The sequence below is a fragment of the Phascolarctos cinereus genome, unplaced genomic scaffold (assembly GCF_003287225.1).
Source record: "Phascolarctos cinereus isolate Bilbo 61053 unplaced genomic scaffold, phaCin_HiC Scaffold_4;HRSCAF=312, whole genome shotgun sequence".
Taxonomy (NCBI): Eukaryota; Metazoa; Chordata; class Mammalia; order Diprotodontia; family Phascolarctidae; genus Phascolarctos; species Phascolarctos cinereus.
Window position 1 is genome coordinate 20,372,691 of NW_027555847.1, and position 25,632 is coordinate 20,398,322.

General features: G+C 41.9%; 1 protein-coding gene across 2 annotated transcripts in view; it reads right to left on the minus strand.

Moving 5' to 3' along the window:
• Window positions 1-11,211: 11,211 nt before the first annotated feature.
• The window catches only part of LOC110196025 (protein C-mannosyl-transferase DPY19L1-like), a 153,114-nt gene continuing 138,693 nt past the window's right edge, over window positions 11,212-25,632 (minus strand). Inside the window, exons 18-22 of one of the 2 annotated variants that reach the window (XM_020969095.2) lie at window positions 25,029-25,148; window positions 23,959-24,133; window positions 19,001-19,100; window positions 15,394-15,522; window positions 11,212-11,981 (exon numbers count right to left, since the gene is read on the minus strand). In XM_020969095.2, the coding sequence (XP_020824754.1) occupies window positions 11,831-11,981; window positions 15,394-15,522; window positions 19,001-19,100; window positions 23,959-24,133; window positions 25,029-25,148 (675 nt within the window). In that variant the 3' untranslated portion in view covers window positions 11,212-11,830. The remainder of the gene's footprint in view (window positions 11,982-15,393; window positions 15,523-19,000; window positions 19,101-23,958; window positions 24,134-25,028; window positions 25,149-25,632) is intronic. The other variant, XM_020969096.2, reaches the window with a different exon arrangement.

Consider the following 25,632-nt stretch of genomic DNA (forward strand, 5'->3'; position numbering starts at 1 on the left):
CCAGTATTTTTGTCAAGAAACCCCCAAATGGAGTCATGAAGAATTGGACAGGACTGAAAAATGACTAAACAAGAAACTGATTGGGGCTGAGGACACAGGCTTGGGCCCCTGCCAAAGACTGGAGCCTTAATTCTGTTTGGCTTGCTCTAACTATTGATGGTAGGGTGAGGACACGCAGACCGTTGGGGCCAAACCTATCACTATGAAAATGCTGAAGTTTTTGAGCTAGAGGTCCCACTGCTAAACACGGACCCCAAGAAGGTCAAAGTATCCCTTTTTGTAGTAGCCATAAACTGAAAAGAAAAAGGATGCCCCTCTGTGAGACACGGCTCAAATGAAACAGTATTCCCTCTCCGGGTAAAGAACATACAGACGACAGAGGCACGTGGGAAGCCTGCTGTGAGCTAACACTGGGTAAAACAAGCAGAACTACAGTGGTAACTTACACCAAGGGAAGTGAAAGTGGGCCAAGCAACGGAACCACAAGGCCACCCAATGCAACCTTAGTGACCAAGTCTGGCCCCTGAAGATGAGGCAGGAGGACGTCACTCCCGTTTGTGGAGCGATGAAGGAATTGCTACAAATCCTGCTGGAGCCAATGACATCCTGGCTGGTTTTGAGCTGCTTTCTCCCCCTTCCTTTTTATACATGGCTCTATGGGTGGGAGTGGGGAAAGATAAGCTGGGAAATGAGGATTCAAAAACAAAAAGAAAATAGCAATAAAAATAATAAAATAAACTCAGAAGAAAAATTTACAATCCATAGTTGGGAAGTCTGTCACTTGTTTTTTTTTTTTTTGAAACAATGAGAGTACATATGTAAATCAGAAAATATTCACCACTTACTATTAACTCAACCCATCAATGACCGAACACTGATTAAACATTTACTGTGTGTAAGTGCTTACTAAGCTGTGTGGGGAACTGAAGGTCTGAGACACACATCAGCCTCAATGGCATTGGGGAGATGATTCAGGGAAGGAAACAGGCTGGTCATTGTAGCAGGAACAAGGGAGAACATGCAGACAGGGAATAGGAAAAGACCGAAAGAAAGGCATTCAGCACGTTGGGTGGACCCCCTATGGAAAAACTATGAGATGACATGTACATGAATTGCACAGGGTCAGGCATGGAAGGGGCTGCAATCTGCACCTATGGTGGAAGCACCTCCATCAATGAGGTCAGGGCTGCCTTGGAGTATCAGCCCAGCTAACAATGGTCCTCACCTTCAAGAAGCTTACGGTCTAGCTGGGGAGACTGAAGGAAATCAGCTAAAAGACAAGTAAGGGCTGATGGTACCTAAAGAAGTCAGGGTAAGTAAAGATTAGTGAGAATTGGAATAATGGGGGAAAGAGGAGGCCTGAGACATGTTGTCTGTCAGGCACTTCACACCCCTCCTAAGCCAGCCTCCACAATACAACAGTCCAGCCAAACCAGTCTCCTCCTCCATCAGTGCCTTAGCAGTGGTCCTCCCCCGTGTCTAGGAAGCATGAGCTCCTCACTTCCTCTTCTTGCAGTCTCTCATTTCTTCCAGACTCGGCTCCAATAGGATATTCTAAAACCATTTCTAATCCCCTGCTGTGTGCGCCTCTCTCCCCAAATGACCTTGTATCTATTTATTGTATTTATACATACATATATATATATACACACAGTGGAACTAAAGGTCTCTCCCCATTCTGATATTCATTTCCTTGTTCTTCCCTTCTTTCTTTCTCTTTTTTTCCTTTCTTTCTATTCATTATTCTCATTTTGTGATTTTTTTCTTAATTAGGTTGTAATTCAACGCAACTGAAATTAAATGCCTACTATGTGCCCACCGCTGTGTAACATGCTGAGAACACAAAATGAAAGTAAAATGATACAGCCCCTCAAGATACTTGAGATCCTTAAGGTCAGGTATTTTTTTCTTATTCAATAACTATGCCTCAAAGAACATACGACACGGAAATAGAGTGAGATCTCTCACGTCATTTCAGAGCACCTTTTGCCTTTTTGTGTTTCAACAATAAACATGCCTGGAGCAAGATTAGTGAATTGTCTTTGCTAAATCATATAAGTGTTTCCACTTTATGGAAGGGGAAACTGATGTATAAAACACCTAAATGACTTGCTGACTAGCATGAAAACTAAATAATAAATAGCATTCCTATAGTTCAGGGGCTTTTAACCTACAGCGTTCATAAACTTGGCTTATTTTTTTTACATTTTGGTGACTGTAATTCAATATTTCTTTCCTTTGTAATCAATCCTATGTATTTTATTCTATGAATCTGAAAACCTTATTCTGAGGAGTTCACAAAAAAGGTCAAGAATCCCTGACAGGTTTGCAAAGCATTTTACCTGTGCTCGAGATCTCTTTTGATCCATGAAAATCCTACATTTTCATATGAAGACACGGAAGCACTGAATGGTTAATGACGTGTCTGTGGTCTCACAGCTAGGAAGTATCTGGAGCTGAATTTGAACTCGGATCTTCCTGACCCCAAGCTCTCCACTCGATTCCCTGGCAAGCCAGCTCCCATAAAGAAACAGATGCCAAATGTAGCGCCCAAGCTGGCTTTTAGAAATAATTCCATGACATATATTTACATACACCCCCGTGCCTCCTCTGGGGCTCCACTCAGCCTCGGCTACCTTTGTAAATCACTTACTGCGCGCTCCTCCCACTGAATGAAGCCATCCTTTGACGAGGGGTCCGGGGGCTTCCGTGGGCTCAAACCGGCAGCAGTGTGAAGCCTGGCTGACCTCACCAAAGCACCTGCAACCCACTGGCTTGTGCTGCGGGACCTTTTAAAAAAGACTTATTTCCAAAAATCAGCTTCTCTTTACCCTAAAAAAGGCATTTGCATTCCGTCGACGTCTGAGTGCAGTCAAGGCCATTTCGGTAACGTCCTCAGGCTTTTATACACTCCGGGAATCGTGCACAAGCCAACGGCGAGATGTCCACGAGGTGCCATCCAAGTCATTCTTCTACACATTCTAAATTAAGCACCTGCCCTGCCTGGCTCAATGCCACATTCATCATATTGCCAGGAGCAGCTGAACAGCCCTCAAGAGTCTTTTTCTATTATGGGGAAAAAAATAACCTCAGGCAGGAACTTTCTTTCCTCCTGAGAATTTTAAATTCACACAAACACACTCCAGTAAACAAACAAAAAATACCACACAGCCTTGAGCAAAAATGTCATCTTAATGCATCTTCCTTATATCTGATCTAGATCTATATCATGGTAGAAGAGGCTGTTGGTATTCAGTCTCATGGTTTTGGAGAGGTTAAAAGGCAAATCCCTCCACATTTTTAATCAGGAACCTGTCAAGTACAATAGGTAATCCATGTACCATCCCCCCTTCCCCCACGAGTCCTGCCATAATTATCGGTGAATGAGCTAGCCAAAACAAAAAGAAAAGGAGTGTCTTCTTTGGGCTAGGAGATTTTGGCTGTTTGACGTCCTCTCGCTGATCCCTTAAACCCTGTCCTCCTCTGCCACCCCCCATCTGTAAATTTAGCTATGGCCCAGAGTGTGGGAGCAATCTAGGCCTGAAAGAGAATATAAAGAACCTTAAGGTAATCAATAATCAATAAACGCTTAATGTGCTCCAGGACCTGTGCTAAGAGCTCAGATACAAAGAAAGGTCAGCACAGTCTCTGCCCTCAAGGAGCTTATGTTTTTTGTTTTGTTTTGTTCTGGGGTTTGTTTTTTTTTTTTGCTTTTTGGTGAGGCAGTTGGGGTTAAGTGACTTGCCCAGAGTCACGCAGCTAATAAGTGTCAAGTGTCTGAGGTTAGATTTGAACTCAGGTCCTCCTGAATCCAAGGCTGGAGTTGTATCCACTGGGAGACCTAGCTGTCCCTAGGAGCTTACGTTCTAATGGGGAAGACAACATGTAAATAAGAATTCAGGCCATACAGAGCAGATAGAAGATAACCTTGAAGCGGAAGGCTGTTGCTGGTACTCAGCTGCCCAGTCTTCCAGTGACTGAGTCCTTGCCTCATACCACTCCCTGAATAACGAAATTCTCTGCCTGGCACTTCAGCTACTCTGGGAGTGAGCCCCTGATTCATCTCCCTCAGTCCTTTATGTGGCCGGAGTCCTTGCCTTCCCAGTTTTCTTAGGGCTGGGTCACTGATACCTACCTGTGCTACCAAAACCTCCTCAGTGTACCTGCGGCAAGTGGCAAGAAACTTATTCTCAGATGCTGCTGAGAAATCTGCTGTTGAGGAGGCCATGTGGTGCAGAAGCTCAGAAGAGCTGACCTAGGGCATATGCTGTGATAACTTCCTACTTTAATGAATTTGTCTGGAAAACAGGGTGCTAAGATCACTTATTTCTGGGCTGCTCAAGGGATACAAGTTCTGGCAGTATCCTGAGACAAAGCTCTGGTCAGCCAGCCCTAGTGCTAGTGCTCGCCTCCACCAGTAACCTTCTCTGTGCTTTGAAAGCAATCTTGGACTTGGTTTGAAATTCTTGCTAAAGCTCTTGCATGAGACTGTTCCTTCCTCTTCTAGGCTGGGTTCCTTGTTTCTGACCCAATTTAAGATTTATTTCTGTTTTTTCTCTCTAGTCTCAGCTTTCCTTGATCTGACCCATCCAACTGCTGCCTCAGCCCAGGTTCTGGCAACTCACTGGTTTTGCTGCATACAAAAATATAAAAGGGTGTCTCTCCTTAGCCATTAGGTTATATAAACTCTAGGAGGGCAGGGATACTCAAAGAAAACTGCACTGAAACTAGTACAAGATTGGTGGAGGCGATTCAGAGGATCAGAGGATCACAGCTCTAGCACTGAAAGGGACCTTGGATACTCTCTACTCCAATCCCTTCAACCGGCTGTAGGTGAGGAAAGTGAGTCCCAGGAGGTTAAGTGACTTCTCTCAGGTCACACTGGCAGTAACAATCAGAAACGGGGTTTGAAACCAGATCCACTGACTCCAAAAACTAGTAGTATTTCTAGAAAACAACCACATAAAACTATGGTAAGAAAACAGAGACAGAAGGTATAATGCAAAAGTCACTCATCTTGGAGAGAGAAAAGCTGGAGGTGACTCACAGCTGACTGTGACTCATGGCTATATGACCCTGAGGAAGTCACTACAAACCATGTCCTTGCCACTTAAACACCCACTGCATCCTTTAATCCTTGCTCCAACACATCACCTTCATGAGTTTGTCTCCAACTTATGGAAAACACCAACGATAACCATCCTACGCTCAGTGTATACAGAACAATACCTATTAAAGTTCACCCAGCCCTGCAACATGGGTCAGGCTGCTTTTTCCAAAGAGGTGCCAGACTGATATGGTTTCCCAGCCCCCCAAAGACATAAAATGTTCCATCTCATTGGAGTCTGGGACCCTCAGATGTGGTGGATGTCCCAAGGTCACACCTTGCCTTACTAACTATAAAGAGATAGAAGGAGCAATGTCATTTCTAAGCTACAGCTAAATAAGTCTCTCTTTTTTAACTGTCCTCATTTTGACCTAAAAGTGCCTCATTTTATCCTGAACACTGAACCTGAACAGAGTTCCTGAATCAAACCCACCCTTAACAAGCTTCCTCCTATCTTTTCTCTTCTCCATCTGAATTTGTCCTTTCCTCTTTTACTCTGCTCCTTGAGGAAGAAGTCACCTTTCCTTCTGTCAAAGCTAACCCCTTCCTTCTGCCTTTGATCCCAACCCTAGGAGGGACTAAAGGACCTTAGATCATCCTCAGTCTGTCTTTGTCTCTCTCCTTCAGCCTCCCTCTTCCCTACTTTGCCGTCTCTGTTGCCCTTAACTATGCCCACATCTCTCCTATCCTCACTACTCCCTCAAAGCATTATGTTCCAACAGCTCCTCCAAAGTTACTTCTCAACTCCTAGCACTGGCAGTTTGGGTCTTCAGAGAGTGAAGCCCCCAAGCCAGGGCATCCAATCATGAGAATCCTGGGGGGAGAATCTCTCCAGTGGGTCCCTACAAATAGGAAGGGCTCCAAGTTTGGGCTATTTTCCAAATTCCCTTTGGATTAGCAATGTTGGGTTCCCAGAAGGTAACTGACTTTCTCCATTCAAGTTCTCAGGGTCACCTTGAGGAACTGGGGTTAGTTTCTCTACTCCTGCTGTTGACAAGCCCCCATCCTGTGTATTTTCCATTGATTATCAATTGGTCAGCAAGAATTAACTTTTTTCAAAGGGCTATTTAATAAGCAGGTATAGGACAGTTGTTACAGAAACATTCCCCTCTCCAAACGTCTGGGAAGTGACTTACTAAAATTACAACAGGGTCTATGAACAAAGAAAGTTCAAACACTTGTGTCCCAAGGGTTGCTTATGGTTTTCTTTGTGTAGTTCTCCTCATGGAAAGCTGCCTCTAAGGTGTAGATCTCTTCTAGACTCCAAGGAGAAGTGCCTTTGTAGGGTCCACAGCTGCCTTTTTCTGTCTCCCCAAGAGACCACGCTCTCTAAAGCTGCCTTTCCTCTGCGCATCTAGTTCTTCTTCTCTTAGCTCCTGGCTAGATGCATTGTTTACTAGCAACATGATCAATTTGGGGGGAAGGGCTAGACCAGGACCCCCTGCTGGGCTCCCTCTTTCTTCTGATGCTCTGGTTTACAGGTGCAAGCATCCTTCTCAAATCTCTTCTGGGATAGCTAGACGCAGAGGGGTGCTGTAAAATGTTTAACAACTAGTACTTGCACGACACAATTTTAAGTTGAATCTACATTATTAACATTTTTCCATCACTTTCTTAAGTCTAGGCCATCAATAAAATCATAAATCAAGCCCTGGTTTGTAGCAGGTGTACGTGCTCACACTGAAAACTGAACAATCAGCTCTTCTGGCTTGTAACCTTGCTTGTGAGATGATCCCTTTGCACCTAGCCAAGACCTGCATGGCCTGAGCAAAAAAAAAAAAAACTCCTTATTTCATGTAGAATGGGGCCCTTTCAGGCAGAAATTGTAGAATGAAAACCATCTTCCCAAAGATTGACACATACTTCCTTTAACTGGAACTGATTTGGTGGGAGGATGCATCCCCCAAACAGGGATTCACCACTGAGTTCATCAAACACAGTAGAACTGGCTTTAAGCGTTCAAGTGTTTCTGGAAATCTGAAAGGAGGTGCAATTAACTATTGGGCTGAAAACGGAGGGTGAATACAGCTGTATGTTCCTCCTAGGATAACAGCCAATTCCCAGACCTTGGTCAGAAAACATACTAATTCGGGTCTTCTTGTCCTAGCCACCCTCCGAAAGCACTGGATAGTGACGAGCACCTAAGAGACGTGTAAGGGCTGTTGGCTAATCTCATCGTGCTGTGTGTCCTTCACCAAGACGCTTCACTTCTCTGGGTCTCAGGGGCTGGACTGGATGATCTCAGAGGCTCTCTGTAGCTCTAGAGACTACGAGTCAAAGAATCAATTACTGATTCACCAGGCAACTACTTCCACCACTACCTGCAATTTTTTAAAAAGCATTGTCTCATTTTTCAGGATAATTCAGACCACACTACACGGGAACATATTTACTGCTTTGTGCTCACTGTCTACAAGATCAAAAACACCACCAACTCAGCCCGATTCTCTGAACTAAAGTTATTTTCATTTTGTCACGAGGATAAACTTGAATACGTCACATACAACGTAGTCTCCTTCCCTAGAGCTCTAGATTTACAGTACAGTTATTTGTGTATTGAATAGGTGCTAAACGTCGGCTCCTGTTTCCTTTTTTGTCTGTAAGAGGAGTCAGAGTAGAAAATGTCTTAATATCAAGTGACCGGCAGATGGCACTCACAATTTGCAAATAAACATTTCAAATTTTTAAACAGCGGTTCTATCCTTTATGTGTTTCTACTCACTTTAGAATAGTACTAGCATCATGCCATTCTTATACCAAAATAAAATTCAGGAAATATGGAACACGCAGAATGGCCTTATTGCACTTTCTACCAGTTTTCCACCAAGATCACTTGCCGATGCTGCATGGCTGGTGAATGGGTGAAACCCCCTCTCTGCTACTTCTGGGCTGAGAGCAGCAGGTGACTTGGGACACTGCTTCTCCCTGTCTGGCTTCTGGAATATCCCAGCACAGACTCCATATCCTGGTGTTCTGGTGACTTGCTTCCTGACCTTTCAAAAGTCCTCACAAGGTCACAGTTCCCCTAAGGAATCTCTTTCACCTAAAAGCAGTAAGTCATGTGCTCACAGAGGCAGTGCTCTAAAACTACACAAAGACTTTGAGGACAAGCCTATCTATATGTACACACATGTCAATACATGCATATGAAAGAAAGTTTTGGCTATTATGTTCTATTATAGACAAGGCTCTGTCCTAGTCCCTCCTGTCATTTCTCTTTATATTTTCTCTTGGTAAGCTGATCAGCTCCCATGGGCACAATGATTACCTTGGACACGTGCATACCCACCCCTAGTCTCTCTTTTCAGCTTTAATCCTGTATCACTAACTGCCTCATGGATATATCACTAGAGATTTCATAAGACTCCTGTTCAAAAAGTCCAAAATTGAACACATCATCTTTCTCAAGCAAACTGCTTTCATGAACTTTCCTGTTTCTGCCAAGGGCGTGACCAGCCTTCTAGTCATTCAGAGTCATGATGTCCCAGTAAAAGTAATAACTAGCATGTATATAGTGCTTTAAGGTTGCAAAACGCTTTATAAATATTATCTCATTTTATCTTCACAACAACTCTGGGAGGTAGGTGCTATCATAATCCTCATTTTACAGAGAAGGGAACAGACCCAACGATTAAGTGTCTCTCCCAGGTCACAGCAAGTGCTCAGGGTCAAATCTGAACTCGAGTTTTCCTGACTCCAGGGTCATCATTCCAGCCACTGCTACCATTTCACTGCAGTCGTCATCAGTGCTTGATTCTCCCTCATCCCACATATCTAATGATTGCCAAGTCTTCTGGATTCTATTTCCACAACATCTCTTCCATCTGTCCCACTCTCTCCACCTTATGTTGTTACTGTTCAAGTCATTTCAGTCATGTCCAACCTTTGGTGACCCCATTTGGTGTTTTCTTGGCAAATATTCTGGAGTGGTTTGCTGTTTCCTTCTCCAGCTCATTTTATGAATGAGAAAACTGAGGCAAACAATGTTAAGTGACTTGCCTAGGGTCATACAGCTAGTAAGTGTCTAAGGCCAGATTTGAACTCCCATCTTCCTGACACCAGGCCCAGCACTCAATCCACTACACCACCTAGCTGCCCTTCTCTCCATTTATAGCCACCACTTAATGGAGGAACTCATCAACTTTCGCCTAAATCACTGACATAGCCTCTTAATTGGTCTCCATGCCTGAAGTCTTTGTCTTCCAAATCCATCACCCATACAGATGACAGTGAAAATGCATGTTCTCTAACCTCGACTGGGCCTCCACCACAGCAAGGCAGGCCTTTTATTCCTACTTGTTGCCCAATCTCACCACCCACAGAAGCTATTTCAAGCCTTTTCTCTCAAAGCACCCCCCATACCTCTTTATCCCCCCCCCAGTCTCATTAAGAGATTTTTATTTTACAAAATCATAGAATAATAAAAGACCTTGTTTACCTTTACCAAAAACTGAGACCATTCGGTTTGAAATGGTCTCAGAAGCTCTGGCTTCTGTCACTCTCAGTCTCCAAAGACCTTGCAATCACATCTCACTCTCTCCCAGCTCCTTCAGTCTCTGACAGAGCTGATTTTTCTCCTTGCCAAGGCTACCTCCTCTCCAGGTACACCAGCTCCTAATCCCCCCCCCCGGCTTCTCTAGCTGACTGCACCTGCAATCATTCACTCCCACCCCTTTAAAACCAATCAACTCGTCCGCTGCGCCCAACAACGTGTACAATATTCCCATGCTCCTGGTCCCATATCTCTCAGAAATGCTGTATCTGGGAAGGCTTCATAGAATAGTAAAGGCTGTTTACTTGATCTCTGAAGAATGGGAAAGATGTTAATAGGCAGATCAGAGTAGGAAAGTAACGTCTCTCTTTAGCCGATGGATAGAAGCTGCTATGAAGCTACTGTCTGCCTCACACCTACACAGAATCTCAAACCTCTCCCTACCGACTGGCTCCTTTTCTATGGCCTTCACACATGCCAAAGTCTTCCCATCCTTCAAAGTCCTCTGCTCAGCCCCACCCTACCCTCAATCCTGCCTCACAGCTCTGCGCCATCAGTCAAGGGGAGAGGAAGAAGCGGGGACAACGTTGAAACTGGAGATTACCTTTTTATTCAACATACAGAACATAAAATAAAGGATGCAAAGTCCATGTACATCCATGACACCTTGTGCCGTTAGTCTTGCAAATACACCCTTTCCTTCTTTCCTCATTTTTATGATGTCTCAAAAACGCTTCTTTACCTCTTAAGTGCCTTTTCTGACTTAGCTGAATAACTATCAATGATACTTCCTTTCTTCCTCTGCTCTGACATGGCACCAAAGCCAGAAGTATTATTTTTAAACATTAAAACGTAGAGTTGCTTTTCTGGTACTCTTTTAATATGGTGTTCAAATTCCAGATAGAAGCATTTGTACTCAGGGGAACCAATGAAATATTTGTTATTCTTCCTACATATTATAAGTGAATTCATCTATGAAATTATATCTTATTACCATCAAAAAATGTTTTGGGCCAGGAATATTAAGTACTTATTAAATCAGAAAGACAAATAAGAATTAGAAGTAGGGATATATGTCGGAATATTACAGATAGTGCAGATCTATTTAACAAGCAGCTGAGGGGATAATGTCATGACTTAAAAGCCTAAAAGCTGCTTAAAATAGAGAATTTTTTGTTTTTGTTTTTGTGGAGAAGGGCAAGGGAAAGATTTATAAAAGTCGTGCTTCCACTGGAAACCAAACACAAATGTGCAGTATGATAAAAGAGAGAGGGGGAAAATATGATGTACAACAAGATATAGTCTTAGCAAAATGACCACCTTTTTGCTATGTCCAAGATCCAGAAATTTAAACGAAAAAAGAAAAGACCACTTGGTAAATTTTGTTGACTCTTCTTTTTTCATTTTCTGATAATTTGTATTCCCCACTCCTAATTTAGTTTTGTTTCAAATCTACTTGGGTATTAATGGGAAAAATATTTAATAATTTAATATTTAATAAAAACATGTATAGTTTTTCATTATAAAGTATAAACTCTTCAACTTAACATCTATAACCATTTATAGATGTTTGAAGAGATTCACTCTAGTGTGAATAAAGGTGTTTTTTACAAACTAATTAAAGATGATGAAAAGTTGTTCAAATCTATTTAAGATTCTTCTTGGTTACTTTAAAAAGGAAAATCAAACTTCACAGAAATGTGGTTATAAAAATTAAGTTCCTCACAGAGGTAACCCATGTATGATCAGTATCAGTAGGCAATCAACACAGAAATGCCAAATAACATTGTGCAGTATTGTCGTGCTGGTCCCCTAGGGTCTGCAATGAAGCAAAAAATCTCAAATTTTATTGAAGAAACTCCAAAGCCATTTATTTGGTCAAAAAAGAACTTACATTCTAGATTTATATTGTCTTTGTTCTTCTTGGAGAGAGCTATCCTCAAAAATTTAAGAACAGTTGTTAAAGTAGCATATGAACATATAACCACTTGCATAACAAGTTTTTGTCACAAATTAGTTTTTACATAACAAAGGCTGATTCTGCAATGTGAAAAATGAATATTTTACCTTTAATTAGAATGAATTAAATGATTGAAAAAATGTTTTCTTTCTTAAAAGCACTTCCAGTAACATCTTGTGATTTTCTTTTAAACAATACCACTGCCAGGGAACAGACCAAGGACCATTTCTGACACTCTGTCTATTGTGCATCTGATGAGGCCACAGCCTCCCTAGTTCACTCTGAAGACTCTGTACATGCTGTTTTGGAACACAGAGGTGAAGTAAGGCCTGCCATCCTTGACGAGGATGCTACACAAGGAAGGCTTGCCAGCGTTAGTAGGGTCTTCCACGTCCCAGATTTCAAGCATACTGCAACCAGGCCTAGGAGAATAGTTGTTACATATGTGAAAAACACACATCAAAGTCTTACAAAATACAAATGATCAATTATCTCTAAGTGGTGCATTTCAGTAAAACAAAAATGTTTGTTTAAAAAACCTGCTTTTTTCATATCTTAATATTTAACATTAATATTTAATAGGAGTAAGGTCAAATTTAAGTATATTTACTGACATGTATCATTTAGTCAAATAATGGGAACTGTCCTGATGATCATAGTAAAGGTTGAATAAAAATGATAGAAAAGGAAAAAAAATCACTTTCTTCATGAAGTACCGATTTGATTCTATACGTTGTCACCCTCTAAACCTGAGGCACTAAACCTGGCCACTCTCAGTAGCTCGAGGGATAGAAAAGTAAGAATGAGGTTTCAACTGGCTTTACATTCGAAGCAACCATTTGGCAAAAAATCACACCTACGAGTACAAACTGATGGGGCTTGCACCCCAGAACGTCCCCCACTGCCAAGAAAGTAATCCGGGGAGAGGCAGGATCGTTTTCTTTCTTTCTTTTCTTTTCTTTTTTTGGTGAGGCAATAGGGGTTAAGTGACTTGCCCGGGGTCACACAGCAAGTGTCATGTGTCTGAGGCCGTATTTGAACTCGGGTCCTCCTGACTCCAAGGCTGGAGTTCTTTCCACTATGCCACCTAGCTGTCCCCAGGCTCGTTTTCTTAAAGGCAGAAACAGTCCTTTGCTCTCACTAGGCCATGTACTCCGTTGGCTCCTCAGCTCTTGGCCCAGACAGGCTACACTCTTCTCCCTTCTCCAGCCTGACTCCTCTGGACAATCAGCTCAACTCTCCACTCCCCTCTTCTCTCAAGTTTCCCTGACCCTTCGTGCTATCAAGGATCTTGCCCAGCCCAAGCCTCAGCCCTTGATTACTCCCAACAACCACTGCTTTCATGCCTGCTTACCTGCTGCTGAATGAAGATGGAAAAAATCAGAAAACCAAGCTGACTGGATCCTTGACAAGTTCAGGTTACACCATCTCAGGTGCACCCTCACTGCAGCAGGACACCTCCCTGACTGACTCACAGTCCCACTCACCACTGCAGCTTTTCTAAACCTTTTTTAGCCCTTCTCAAACCTCCCACGGTTTCCCTGCTACAGGAGTGGGGAACCCACAGCCTCCAGGCCACAGGTGGCCCTCTAGTCCTCAAATGCGGCCCTTTGACTAAATTCCTTTATCAAGAGGATCTGGTCTGTCAAATTTGGATTCCATCAAAGGGTCACACCTGAGGGCCTAGAGAGCCACATAAGGCCTCAAAGCTGCAGGTTACCCACCATTGCCCTGGTCCCATTCTCTCAGCTGAGAGGGCATTTCATGGAAATATCTATATTGAAAACTTCCATATTTCATGGAAAAAACTGAAGCCATTTACTGAGAGCTCCTTCTTCATCTCCCATCATGAAGATGCCTTCTACCACCCTGTCTCAGGAGAAGAGCTGGCCCTTCTCCTCTCCAAGGCCCATTCCATCTTATCCTCTCTAACAGATTTCCCCCTCTAACATCCCCACTCGGTCTTTTCTTCTGGATGCTTCCCTACCTCCTACAAACATGCCCATGTTTTCCCCCATCCTCAACAATCCCTCACTTGGCTCCATGCATTTCTGCTAGTTCTCATCCTGTATCTCGCCTCTCTTTTGTGGAAAACTCCTTGAGAAGGCCATCTGCAATCAAACTGGATATCCCAAAGAAATCCTGAGACTCAAGATGTCTCCAACTGAACTCATTCTCTTTCTTCCTAAACCCTCCCTCCTTCCAAACGTCTCTATTACTGTGGAGGACACAACCATCCTCCCAGTCCCCCAAGCTCACAGCCCAGATCTGATCCTCACTGCAGGTCTGACCATGACAGCCCCTTATTCAATTAATTTCAGTAGCTCCCTATAATCTCCAGGATCAAGTATAAAATCAATCCTCTAGATGTTAAAGCGCCCCCTCCCCCTACAATTATTGTTCTCACTTCACGGTCGAACCAGACTAGCCCAGTGCTCCATCAACTATGCCCCCTAGCTAAGTCTAAGAAATGATAAAGTAAGCCAAATCGTCTTAGTTCCTGGCAGTCCATAAGACCGCAGACTACCCAACGTTGGTCCAATACCCTCAAATCTTTTCTTGGCCAGTTTTCTAGCACTAAGCTTACAGTTAACCAGAACTCTAAAGCAAATCAACTTTATTCCCTATCCTAACACTGATGTTTAATCAACGGTACAAGGGGTTAGGAATAACAGTAACAGCTAGATTTTATATACTACTTATATACTAACAGTTACAAGTTAACGGTTTTCAAAGAGCTTTACAAATATTGTCTTATTTTATCCTCACAACAATCCTGAGAAGTGGGTACTATTATGATCCCCATTTTACAGATGAGAACACTAAAGCAGGGGTTAAACGACCTGCTCAGGGTCACAAAGCTACTAAGTGTGTGAGGCGGGATTTGAACTCAAGCCTTCCTGACTCTAGGCCTAGTACTCTATCCAGTACACCACTTAAGTGCTTAGGGAGTCCTAGGGCTCTGAGTAGATGATGAGTTCTAATAAAAATCTTCAACAAGTGGAAATACAAGAGAAAGCTGCTACCTTTGCCCATTCTTCAATCCACATCCTCTAGCCCTTATCCTCTTATTTTACCCCTGATGTTCATTCCTGGAAGGCTGATAGTTATGGCTTTATGAAGTTACAGGTCTGTGAGAGTTAGAACTCTGCAAACACAGACAGTTTATCTTTATGTTTTATATTTATTTGAATACAAATTAGTTAAAACATAGCTCTAGTTTGCTATTTTTCCTGTGTACAAATGAAGCACATTCTGCATATAATATTCTGGATCTTTATTTTAAAAAATCAAATATCCACAAAGGGAAATACAACTTCTCGGCTTAAGGATTTTGGTAGATGATTTTCATCAAATCCTAGGATAAACATGCAGGGACCTTCAGAGCTAAGGATATTAAATTCCATTTTTGAGCACGTGGTCTAGGACTACCCCCTTTCTCTAGAATCTACAGACACCACATAACTAGCAAACAGCCTGCAACTCTTTGTTTTAATTAGGGACATCTTCTTACTATAAACTGCTTAGAGCTGGGCCAGCAGCACGAACTCTCCTTTCACCCTCAAGGGAACCCTTGCTATGAACCATAATTTTAAATGTAAAATGGAAAGGAAAAATTAGGCAACTAAAATATAGATAATACATCTGGAAATTGTATCTACTTATGTGATATCTACTATCATGTAAATGGATTGTGTTCACCTAGAAATACTTCGGAGTAATATAATCACAATCAATTTAATACAGAATAATAGCTTTCAAAAAACTGATTATGTAACTGTCAACATGAAAATTAAATTCACCATTCACAACAGAGGCAGCATGAATACTTACTTAGTCCTTACAACGCACCACGCCTCTTCTAAAATGTAGTAATTCACATGCAGCTGCAATAGTTTGTCTCTTACTTCCTTAGCCGTTTTTCGACTATAGACAGAGTAAACTATCTTAGTTCTGGTCCTACTGAACACAAACAGGTCAAAAGATTTTAGACGAATTTTATAACAAAATGAAGAAGTTGCAAGTAAATGTTCAATGACTCAAAGAGTTGGTCTTTTAGTGTCAACAGCAGGAGGTCACCAGCAGAAGGTGCTGTGGAACCGTGCTCTGTTGGCCTCATGCCACTCCAACTAAACCCCAATGACTGACTTCAAGGCCAAGAAGGGCTGCCCAGCAAGAACTAGCTCTTCAGCTCTCGCTGGCTCCAGTGGAAACATCCATGCTAGCCACACTCACTTCTCCCCTGACTCAGCTCACCACCATGGACTCTGCCCAACACACTGTCTGCTCCCATTCCAACCTTTGTATGTGCTGCCTTGCCCCATCAGAAGAGAAGCTCCTTGAAAGCAGAGACCAGCTTTATCTTTGCTTGGATTGGCATTCCCAGTGCTTAGCAAGGGAGCCTGGAACGGAGCAAGTACTTAATAAATGTTCTAGCTACTCTAATCTCTCATCTAATTACTTATATGAGAGGGGAAGAGTGTAACATTGCAATAGAGTAAATATGTATAGTATCCAAAAGAGTAAAGAGTAACATCTGAACCTGGGGTACATTCTACAATCAATTATTACCTAGAAAACTACTTTTTACCTTACCAAAATTACTAAACATTACACCTATACCTCTTCATTTTCTAAAAAAAATTTGAGGGAGAATATAAATGTAAAGCCCATGGAAAATGAAACAATTAAAAATAAAAACAAAAGTTAATTTATAGATCTGAGAAATAAATTTACTGAGCAACAGATATGAATAGACTACTGTAGCTAAGCATAGAATTTAGCTTTAAGCCTTCTGGCAGCTAAATAAAAAGGGAAATATATTGGGTTAGAAAGCTCATATTATCTGATAAAAATAACGTTAAGTTAATCTGGAGAAACACTTATTTGGCAGTGAATTCTAGGAGGACTTAAATATGTGGGTCCTGACATAAAGGACATTAATTAACATGATGGTAAATTTTTGATTTGTGAAAGACACAAAACACTCTTCAAATCAACATTTTTGTTGTTGTTGTTTTGTTTTTGTAAGTCAATCAGGGTTAAGTGACTTGCTCAGGGTCACACGCCAGTAAGTGTCAAGCGTCTGAGGCCAAATTTGTACTCGGGTCCTCCCAACTCAAGGCCAGAGCTGTAGCCACTGTGCCACCTGGCTGCCTCAGCATTTTTTTTTTTCAAATTGAACCACTATACAACTGAAAGGAGAACATTAAAGATTATTTCAGTGACAGCATTTCTTTAGGAAGCTAAAGAGAATATTGTCTAGTTATTGACCTACCACCTACTAGGTACTCATTAAAGACACCATGAAATCCTAATAAGCGATGATCTAGATGAGTTATTTGATTCGGTCCCAGGTGGAAAAGTAAGCAGTGGGCAGGACTGGAGAAGCCAACTCATGAAGGTGACAGCAGGAATCCTCTGAAGACAGTGCCAATCGCTTTTCTCCTCAAAGTGCCACTCTCCAGATGGCTGATGACGGACTGTATTGATTAGCATTCACACACCCACAGAGAGAATTAATCCTTCTAACTTTGGAACTCCAGCCTGGGATCAAACTACCTGACTGCCTGAGCAAAAAACTTCATTCATCTTCTCTAGCCAGCCTAAGGACAAATGCTTTATTCATTTCACTACCCAGCACAAAATAAGGTCCGTGGCAGAATATGCTATTTCTTTCTGGAATCTAAGTAAGCCCTTGACATAGAATACAGCCACCAAAGTCAGTTAATTTTTCTAGTTCTCAGGCACAGCCATTCACAATGAATCAGCCTAAGTGGACATAACTATTGACCTTTGCAATGAACCCCACCAACAGTCCCTGGACTCTCGGGCACTTTCCAAGCCTGCGTACCAGGCCAGAATTCTCCCTATTACCAAGATTTTCAAAATACATTAATACAGCTGAAACAGAAGTTGTCCTGTGTAAGCTATTTGTATTATCAAAACTGGATCTACTTATTTGCCAGGACAGAGGCTGTAGCCCTTTGGGATTTCTTAAAAAATAACTCCACTAAGTGGTTCATCAAACCCTTTCCCTCCCCTACTAGATGCCCCAATGCTATTTGTTCAAAAGAAAAATGGGAAATTATGAGCCTGTTGTGATTAGATTGCTACTACTGGCATTATCATCATGAAAGAATAGTTCCTACCCCTGGATCCGTAACTTGACAGACCAGTTGGCAGGGGCAGACTCATCAAGATGGACCTCTTTTCATACACTTTTTTCCAGATATAGAGGGATAACTGAAGGAGAAGACTTTCCAGCCCTGGCAGAGCCTGTATGAATACTATGTCACTAAGCCTTTCAATGACTCAGGAACTTGACATCAGAAGCCTGTAGAGGTGCCTTGTCTCACAACACTGTTACCTACTCCTGAGATCCCGCCCACTATTCCTTTTTTTTCCTTTCAGTCATTCTCCAGAACCTACACTAGCACCATCTACTTGCCAAATCTCAGAAATGCCAGTCTGAAAAGAATGTGAAGTTTCTGGGCCAAATGGTTGTACGGATCCACTCAAGGTCAAAAAACATGCAACCTTTCCTTAGCTTGGCAGCTCATTAAAACTACATTAACTCATGACCTTCAATCAACTACAGCAACTCAAGACTTTCTTCTAGTGGACAACAGAGGTGGAAGGGAGTTAATGACCTGACAAATCACTTCACCTCAGCCCTATTTTGAAGAAGTAGATCTTCCAAAGAGTTCATCATGAGATAGGTGAATCAAATATTGCTGCTGAGGGAGGAGCATCCTCTCACAGGCCACACTTACCCTCCCTACTACATACCTTGGGACCTATGTGCACAAAATCTGAGGTATAATATTTGTAATCAACACTACAGACATCTCCAGGAAGCATATTGCCCTATCATGCATGCAGACCACAAAGTACCTTCAAAATACCTGGAAGCTCAATCAATCAAAGTGCTATAATAAGTCAGATCTGGTTGACCTTTAATACTCACAAGATTTTGATTCACTGTCACCTATTTTCCCCAGACATTTCAATATGCAGGCAAGTGCAACGTTTGTAAAAATCCAAATTTAGACACTCCCTAAGTCAGCAATCTACACAGGCCTTCCTAGAGGCTGTAGCCACTTTACGGTCTCCCGAGTCTCTACACCTCCATCAGAAGCAGGTGTGGGATGTTTATGCCCACCTCCAATTGTTTATTCTTCAACCTCACGTGATGCCCACCTCCCATGAACTCATACATGTATAAGGGTGATGGTGCAGGCTTCTTGCCAAGGCTGGGAGAAGATGCACTATCTTTGCCAGGATTCCTAATGCCAGGACAACACACAATTTGTTATCAACCCTTGTAAAAAGCTCCTCATTGAAATGAAGCTTTCCTGTAACCCAGGATTTAAATCCTTCCTGATACAGCCCGTCCTTCTTATCAACGATAACTAAGCTTTCGAATAATGCTCAATACCTCAATCCTCCATCCTCATACTGTGGGTGATTGACAATAGGGCGAAGTGCAGACAGCTTGACACTTGCCATTGTAGGCATGGCACCTGCAAAAACTGCATCTGAAAAACAAGATTAGATATTTAAAAGAAGAACTCCTTAAAGAAAATCAAAAGTTAACTCATAAAAATTCTAAATTCCCAAATAAAAAAAGTAGTATTTTAAAGTATATGTTAAAGTTAAAATGAAAGTTAACTACAACTGCCATAAAATCAAAGGATCGGACAGCCTCTTTGAGTCATCATCTTGATGCTTTCAAAAGGGTTTATCCTTAACTTTCTCAGGTAGACAGAAATCTAACGTATTTCAAAACTCATACAAAATGATCCTAGAAATGTCCTCATATTTAAGTGTCCCAATGCTTAAGAAACTCCAGGAACACAGATTCCATCTACCAGGGTGTAGACCGCACACAGAAGCCCTGAGACACACCATGGGAGAGCATGATACTGATCCCTGGAGTCAACTAGAAATGTTAGGCAGAAACCAGTTTGTCTTTCTATCTATGTAAGTAGATGGGGTGTAACTGTGGCTCAAGATTGGGGTGGGGGGGAATAGTATAATTATCATATTAAAAACAAATGCACCTCAAATCACATGATTTTATGAATACACACAGAAATGAAGCTTAGACAAACTACAACATGCACTTACAGTAGAAATCCTTGGAAACATAGGTGTGGTGGGAATAACATGTTCTACAAAGGCTGAGGCTGTCTCCATTTAAAGAACTAGAGGATCATGGATTTAGAGGTAAAACAGAACTTAGAAGCAATGCAAATCCAACTTTTAATTTTACAGATAAGGAAACTGAGACTGAGAGGTTCAGTGACCTGCCTAGGCTCACACAGCTAGTAAGCGTCTGAAGCAGGATTTATAACCATGTCTTCCTGGCTGTGGGTTACAAATACTGTCCTTGTGAATTTACTTAGTCTGGAGGACTGAGGCTCAAATCACTGTCCTAGATTCCTTGGTGCCCAGAACAGAAAGAAATCAGTCAATGGGGAGCTGATGTCCGAGAGATTCGGCAGGATTTTAAAAATTCCCGTGGGACATCTTTCTGATTCAATATGGCTGTAGTAGTGCATTAGGAGGTGGAAGGGAACTGTCTCTATTTTAAACAATTATTTAAAATGTCCTCCGAAAATCCTTTTTATTAGATTTTATAGTCCATGGCTGTTTCTAGTAAGTTCCAATCCTAAACTTGAATCCCTGGACTGGCCTGAATTAGGCTACTCCAGAATACCCGGAGTACTTGGCGGCAGGACTCAATTGCAATGACTTGCATGAAGTCTCCAGTGGTATGTCCCAAGGACATGTACATGGCCTTGTGCCATGTAACATGCTTATCAAACATATGCATAAAAGCATGAATGGCACACTAACCAAATTGACACAGGATGTAAAGCTGGAACAGGAAGCTAATATACTGGATGACAGAGTCGAGATTTAAAAAGATCATGATGAGCGTGATCACTGGGCCAAACTGAAAGAGTAAAACTTTAATGAAACTACACCTTGCCAAGTGTGAGACAGGGAAGGCACGATTAAACAGCAGTTTCTCTGAAAAGCATCTGGAACCTTTAGTCCCTTACAAGCTCTTGCCTGCAAGAAAACAAATGTGATCATAACCTGCCTAAAGGTTCATAGCTCTCATTTAGGAAGAAGTGGGGCGCCTGCTGTACTTTTCTCTGGCCAGCAGCACTATGTCCAGGTTGGGGATCTAGATTTTAGGAAGGACATTAATAAATTGGAGCCCATCTAAAGGAATGCAACCAGGATGGTGATGGGCTATAAGTTCATGCCTAGTTAGAGCTGACTGAAGGAATGTGGGATATTGTGGCTTCATTTTTTGGACAGGATTACTGAACTAATAGATGAGAGAATGATGTGGATATAGTCAAATATCTGGGCAATTAGATGGCGTAACAATTCTTTTTTTCAGGTATGGTTTCAATGAGACCAACCCTGAGGCATCTTTCAACTCTGAAATCCTGTGACTTGATGGTAGGGGGTGTGAAAAGTCACAGATGCCTACATATGTGAAAGGCAATCTTTGGCGCAGCTAGGCGGCTCAATGGATGGAGCACCGGCCCTGAAGTCAGGAGGACCCAAGTTCAAATCTGGCCTCAGACCAAACACTTAACACTTACTAGCTGTGTGACACTGGGCAAGTCACTTAACCCCAATTTCCCTATTAAAAAAAAAAAAGGCAATTTTCCTGGACAGTTACCATCTTGTTTGGCTCCAGGGTCAGAAGTATGACTAATGGGTGAAAGATATAATGAGGCACATTTCCATTCAACACAAGACCTTTTTAACAATTCTAACTGTTCCAAAGTGGAGCAGTCTGAGACGGTGAGTTGCCTGTCAATGGAAATATTCAGGCACAGGCTAGATGACCTCTTAGCAGAGATATTTCAGAGCAGAGGTGTCCCACACATGACCTATGGGCTGCATATGGCCCACACCACTCTCAAGCACAGCCTGAACCACAGCAAAATGTAGCTCCTATCTGATTTTAATGTGGTGATATATTAATAATGTGGACAGTTTAATGGCCTTCATTTCCATTTGAGTTTGACCTCACAGTTTCAGAGCATAGGTGAATCAATGCTGTCTAAAAGTGTAACAGGCCACCTCAGGAGGCTGTCACGTCCCCCACCTGAGGCTGACTGATTACCACGTGTGTATGCTCTAGTGGGCATTCCTCTCATGTAGAGACTGGACCAGATGGTTGCCACAGGAGGTACCTTCCAACCATCCAATCCTGTGACTCTGACAACCTAAAGGTGAACTGACTGACTCCAAGGTAAAGATTATGAAAGAGGCAGCTAGGTGGCTCAAGAGATAGAGCACTGGGCCTGGAGTCAGGAAGACCCGAGTTCAAATCTGGCCTCAGATACTTCCTAAGTGTATGACTCTGGGCAAGTCACTTAACCTCTGTTTGCCTTAATCTGCTGGAGAAGAAAATGGCAAACAACTCCAAAATCTTTGCCAAGAAAACCTCATGGACAGTATGGGCATACCATTATGGCCCACAGGGTCATGAAGAGCTAGATAAAGCTGAACGAACGACTGAACAATGATGAAGATTATGATGGAAGGGAGGCCTAAGCAGAAGTGACAGGCTAGACAGGGCTGGGGAAACCTTTGGCTTCAAGGCCACATGTGGCCTTCTAGGTCTTCGGGTGCAGCCTTTTGGTTGAGTCCAAATTTTACAGAACAAATCCTTTTATTAAGGAGATTTGTTCCATGATGTTTGGATTCAAAGGGCTGCACATGAGGGCTACCTGTGGCCTCAAGGCTGCAGGTTCCCCAACCCTGGGCTAGAAGAACCATGGGACAGACATGGAATAGAAGTCCCAGTGAGGGCCAACAATATGTTTAGAGGTAAACACCCAAGTTAGGATAACACTAGGGATGGTACTGAGGGCCCTCACACGAGCTGTGCAAGGCCTGTTACCCACACATAGGCGCATGTGTATATTTGCACATATATATATCAATACCTCACGGACAAGTAATTTTGTTGAGACAAGTAATTCCTGTGTCATGCAGACTGCAACTCTTCTATTGGCTTGTATGCTTTCTGGAAGCTGCTAGGACTAAAAGAATCCACTACTCTTTGTTCAGCTGAGTGACAAATTTAATCCAGTGGTGGTCCTTGGACAACAGGACAACAGTCATTGGGCTCACAGCTGAAGCCTAACTGAATATGACAGAGTTTACAATCCACTGGCACAGCCTTCAAGAATCTAATAACTGTACTATACCACGATGCAAAAATCAGTGTGGGATACTGGAGAACAGTGGATTTTCAGGAAGAAGACTGTTGTTTAAACAGTTATTACCTATATGACCTTGGGCAAACTGGCTTCCCTGAACTTCATAGTATCATATATATTGGAGAGCTAGCTCAACTTCCATGTTTTTTTCATTATTTTAAAACTTTTATTGATCTTTTTTGGTTTTTTGACAACACAGTAATTTCCTGATCTATTCCTCTACCCCTGGCATTAAAACCTTCCTTGTGACAAGGAAAACTAATTAAGCAAAACTGACAGTCTGCATCCTTAGTCTCTGCTATCTCTCCTGACAGGCCATCCTCCTTACACAACAGGGAAAACTGAAGCCTGTCAAATTTCCCTTCCCACATCGGAAAAATGAGGGGTTGGACTAGACAGAGTGAGGACCTAGCATCCCTTTCAGGTCCTGCGTTTTTATGGAAATCTCTAACACTTCCATGATTCTAACATCTCTGAAGAGGATTATTTTTATGCAGAGTCAGCTTCCTGTTTGGTGTGATTGGAGGGAAACTGGAAGTTCTCCTCCAAAAACATCTCCCTCACTAGTCTGAAAGGCCACTATCATAGAATGTAAAGTCACTGTGGCAAGGGCCTGTTCATTTCTAATTGTATTCCTAGGGCCTGACACACAGTCAGTGCTAAGAAATACTGAGTAGAAATGACTTCATTTTTTGGACTGTCCTTGATCTATACTAAAGTGGAGACATCTCTGTGAGGAATAACATATTAAAATTCCATAATGGATCAGAGTCGAAGGAGCTCTAGAATACAAGCTATTCCTCAGGAAAGACTAGTCTGGATGGAAAATTGTGGTATTTTGTAAAATGTCAGGGCATAATTAAACTTCAACAAACATGATTAATCAACTTTGTGTACCATATTTTTAAATGGAAATATAAATACGAAAATGGCAGAATCCTTTGTCCCCAACTTATTTGGGGGATATGCTCTGTGCACAAATAAGCGTGTATTCCACAAGGAAAGATCCAGACAAAGAGGCCTGGTGCTATCAGTGACCATGAGAGGGGAGATAGTGGAAGTGACGGATTTCACAGTTTTGCCTAACTGCAGCCCCTTCTTTCAGGCCTGTTGAGCCTTCCCTTCCCCTTACCTGATCTAGTGTTCTGCCTGATCCACTGTAGAAGGTCTTCCTGTGGTGCATTACTGAATTCTCCTATTATGCTCCATTGACTCTGAAGGTTTAGCCAACCTTGAATTGACATCACTGCTATAAGGGCAAAGACAAAATTCTCAAAACGAACTCTGTCAAAGAACCGACCAAAGAGCTGAAATGAAAGAAATCATTCACTTATAATTCAAGTACAGAGTACTTTGGAGCCAACAACAAATCTATCTTATAAGCCAAGGCAGACCACCCAAGATGTAATATGATACACTATTTCTTATTCTCTTCTTTGAAAACAAATGTAATTTGGGGGTTCATGATGGATTCAAGTTTGGGCTTATTAATCTTCTACTGGAGGACTAAGAGATTAGAGAATATTTAATATTTCTAAACGTGTCTTGGTCCAAAGGACCTAGTGAAATACAGTGGAATATAATTTCGAACGGCTAAGAGTAGAAATATTTTAGAAACTAAATCTTTAATATCCTTTAATAAATGGCTAAACATCCTAGCATAAGCTGGGGGAACCCACAGGTAAGGGACGTCTTGCCTTCTGCGGCCTCCATGTTGTTCCCCAGTGCCAGTCACACCAGTTATCATGCTTATGCAGCAGCATTTTCCCAGTGATCACAACTCTTTGCTATCCCCTACTGCCCAGATAATTAGAAACAGCAAAGAAACCTCTGCTTTGGCACAATTTCCTAGTGATCCAGGCAGAAGCCAATTCCTGGTAGTAGGGCCAGCTGATGAGGATCACTAAGAGCTAGATGTCAAACTGTGGAAGTAAACCTGATTGTTCAGAAAGCTCCTGAACAACAATCTGAATTCCAGAAGGGTGCATTCTGAAGGGGCAACCACAGTTTGTGACGCATCTGCAGCTGGGGAGAAAAAGAACCTGAAACATTTTAGCCTCCTTGAGGTGATTTTATGTGACATGCCTCTGTAATGAAAACATTAATTTTTTAGTAATTCCATATTGGTTTTTGTTTTGGAAAACTCAGCAAAACCCTGATAACTAGTCATATTTGTAGTTACAAAAGTAACAACTACCTTACCTGTTTGGAGCAGACCAAGGAAGCCATAACGCTCATGTGAGGTGTCAAAAATAGCTTCAATCTCATAATGAAAATAGCAAGAATAGCAAATGCAAATAGCTGCAATTCATGAAAAACCAGCTACATTAAAAAAAAACAGAAAAAGGTTACATTTTCATTTTATTATAAAATCTAATAAATCTAATATATAATAAAATATATTTTGAGTTTATTTTTATACATTCAGATGAAGAATTTTTAAATTTACTGAGAGTTTTCATATAAAAAAAGAAGAGAAAGAAAAAGAACGGACTATACAGTCCATTCTCTAGTTATGATACAAAACATATGTGATATAAAAATGACACTAATCTGTCTTCCACAATGCAAGCTCCTTGGGAAGAGAGATGGGTTTGTACCTTGTCTTTGTATCCCCAGGGCCTAGCACAGAGCTTGGCACACAGGAGGTGCTTAATAAATGTTTGTTGACTGGTTGAGTACTTCATTTAGCAAGTATTGATTAAACTGAGCTTTTCTATCTGAAGCATGTAAAACTTATTTTTCTGCTGAGCAAAACAGCATTAATCAGAGCAGAATGGTGATCTATATCCTCATCCCACTCCCA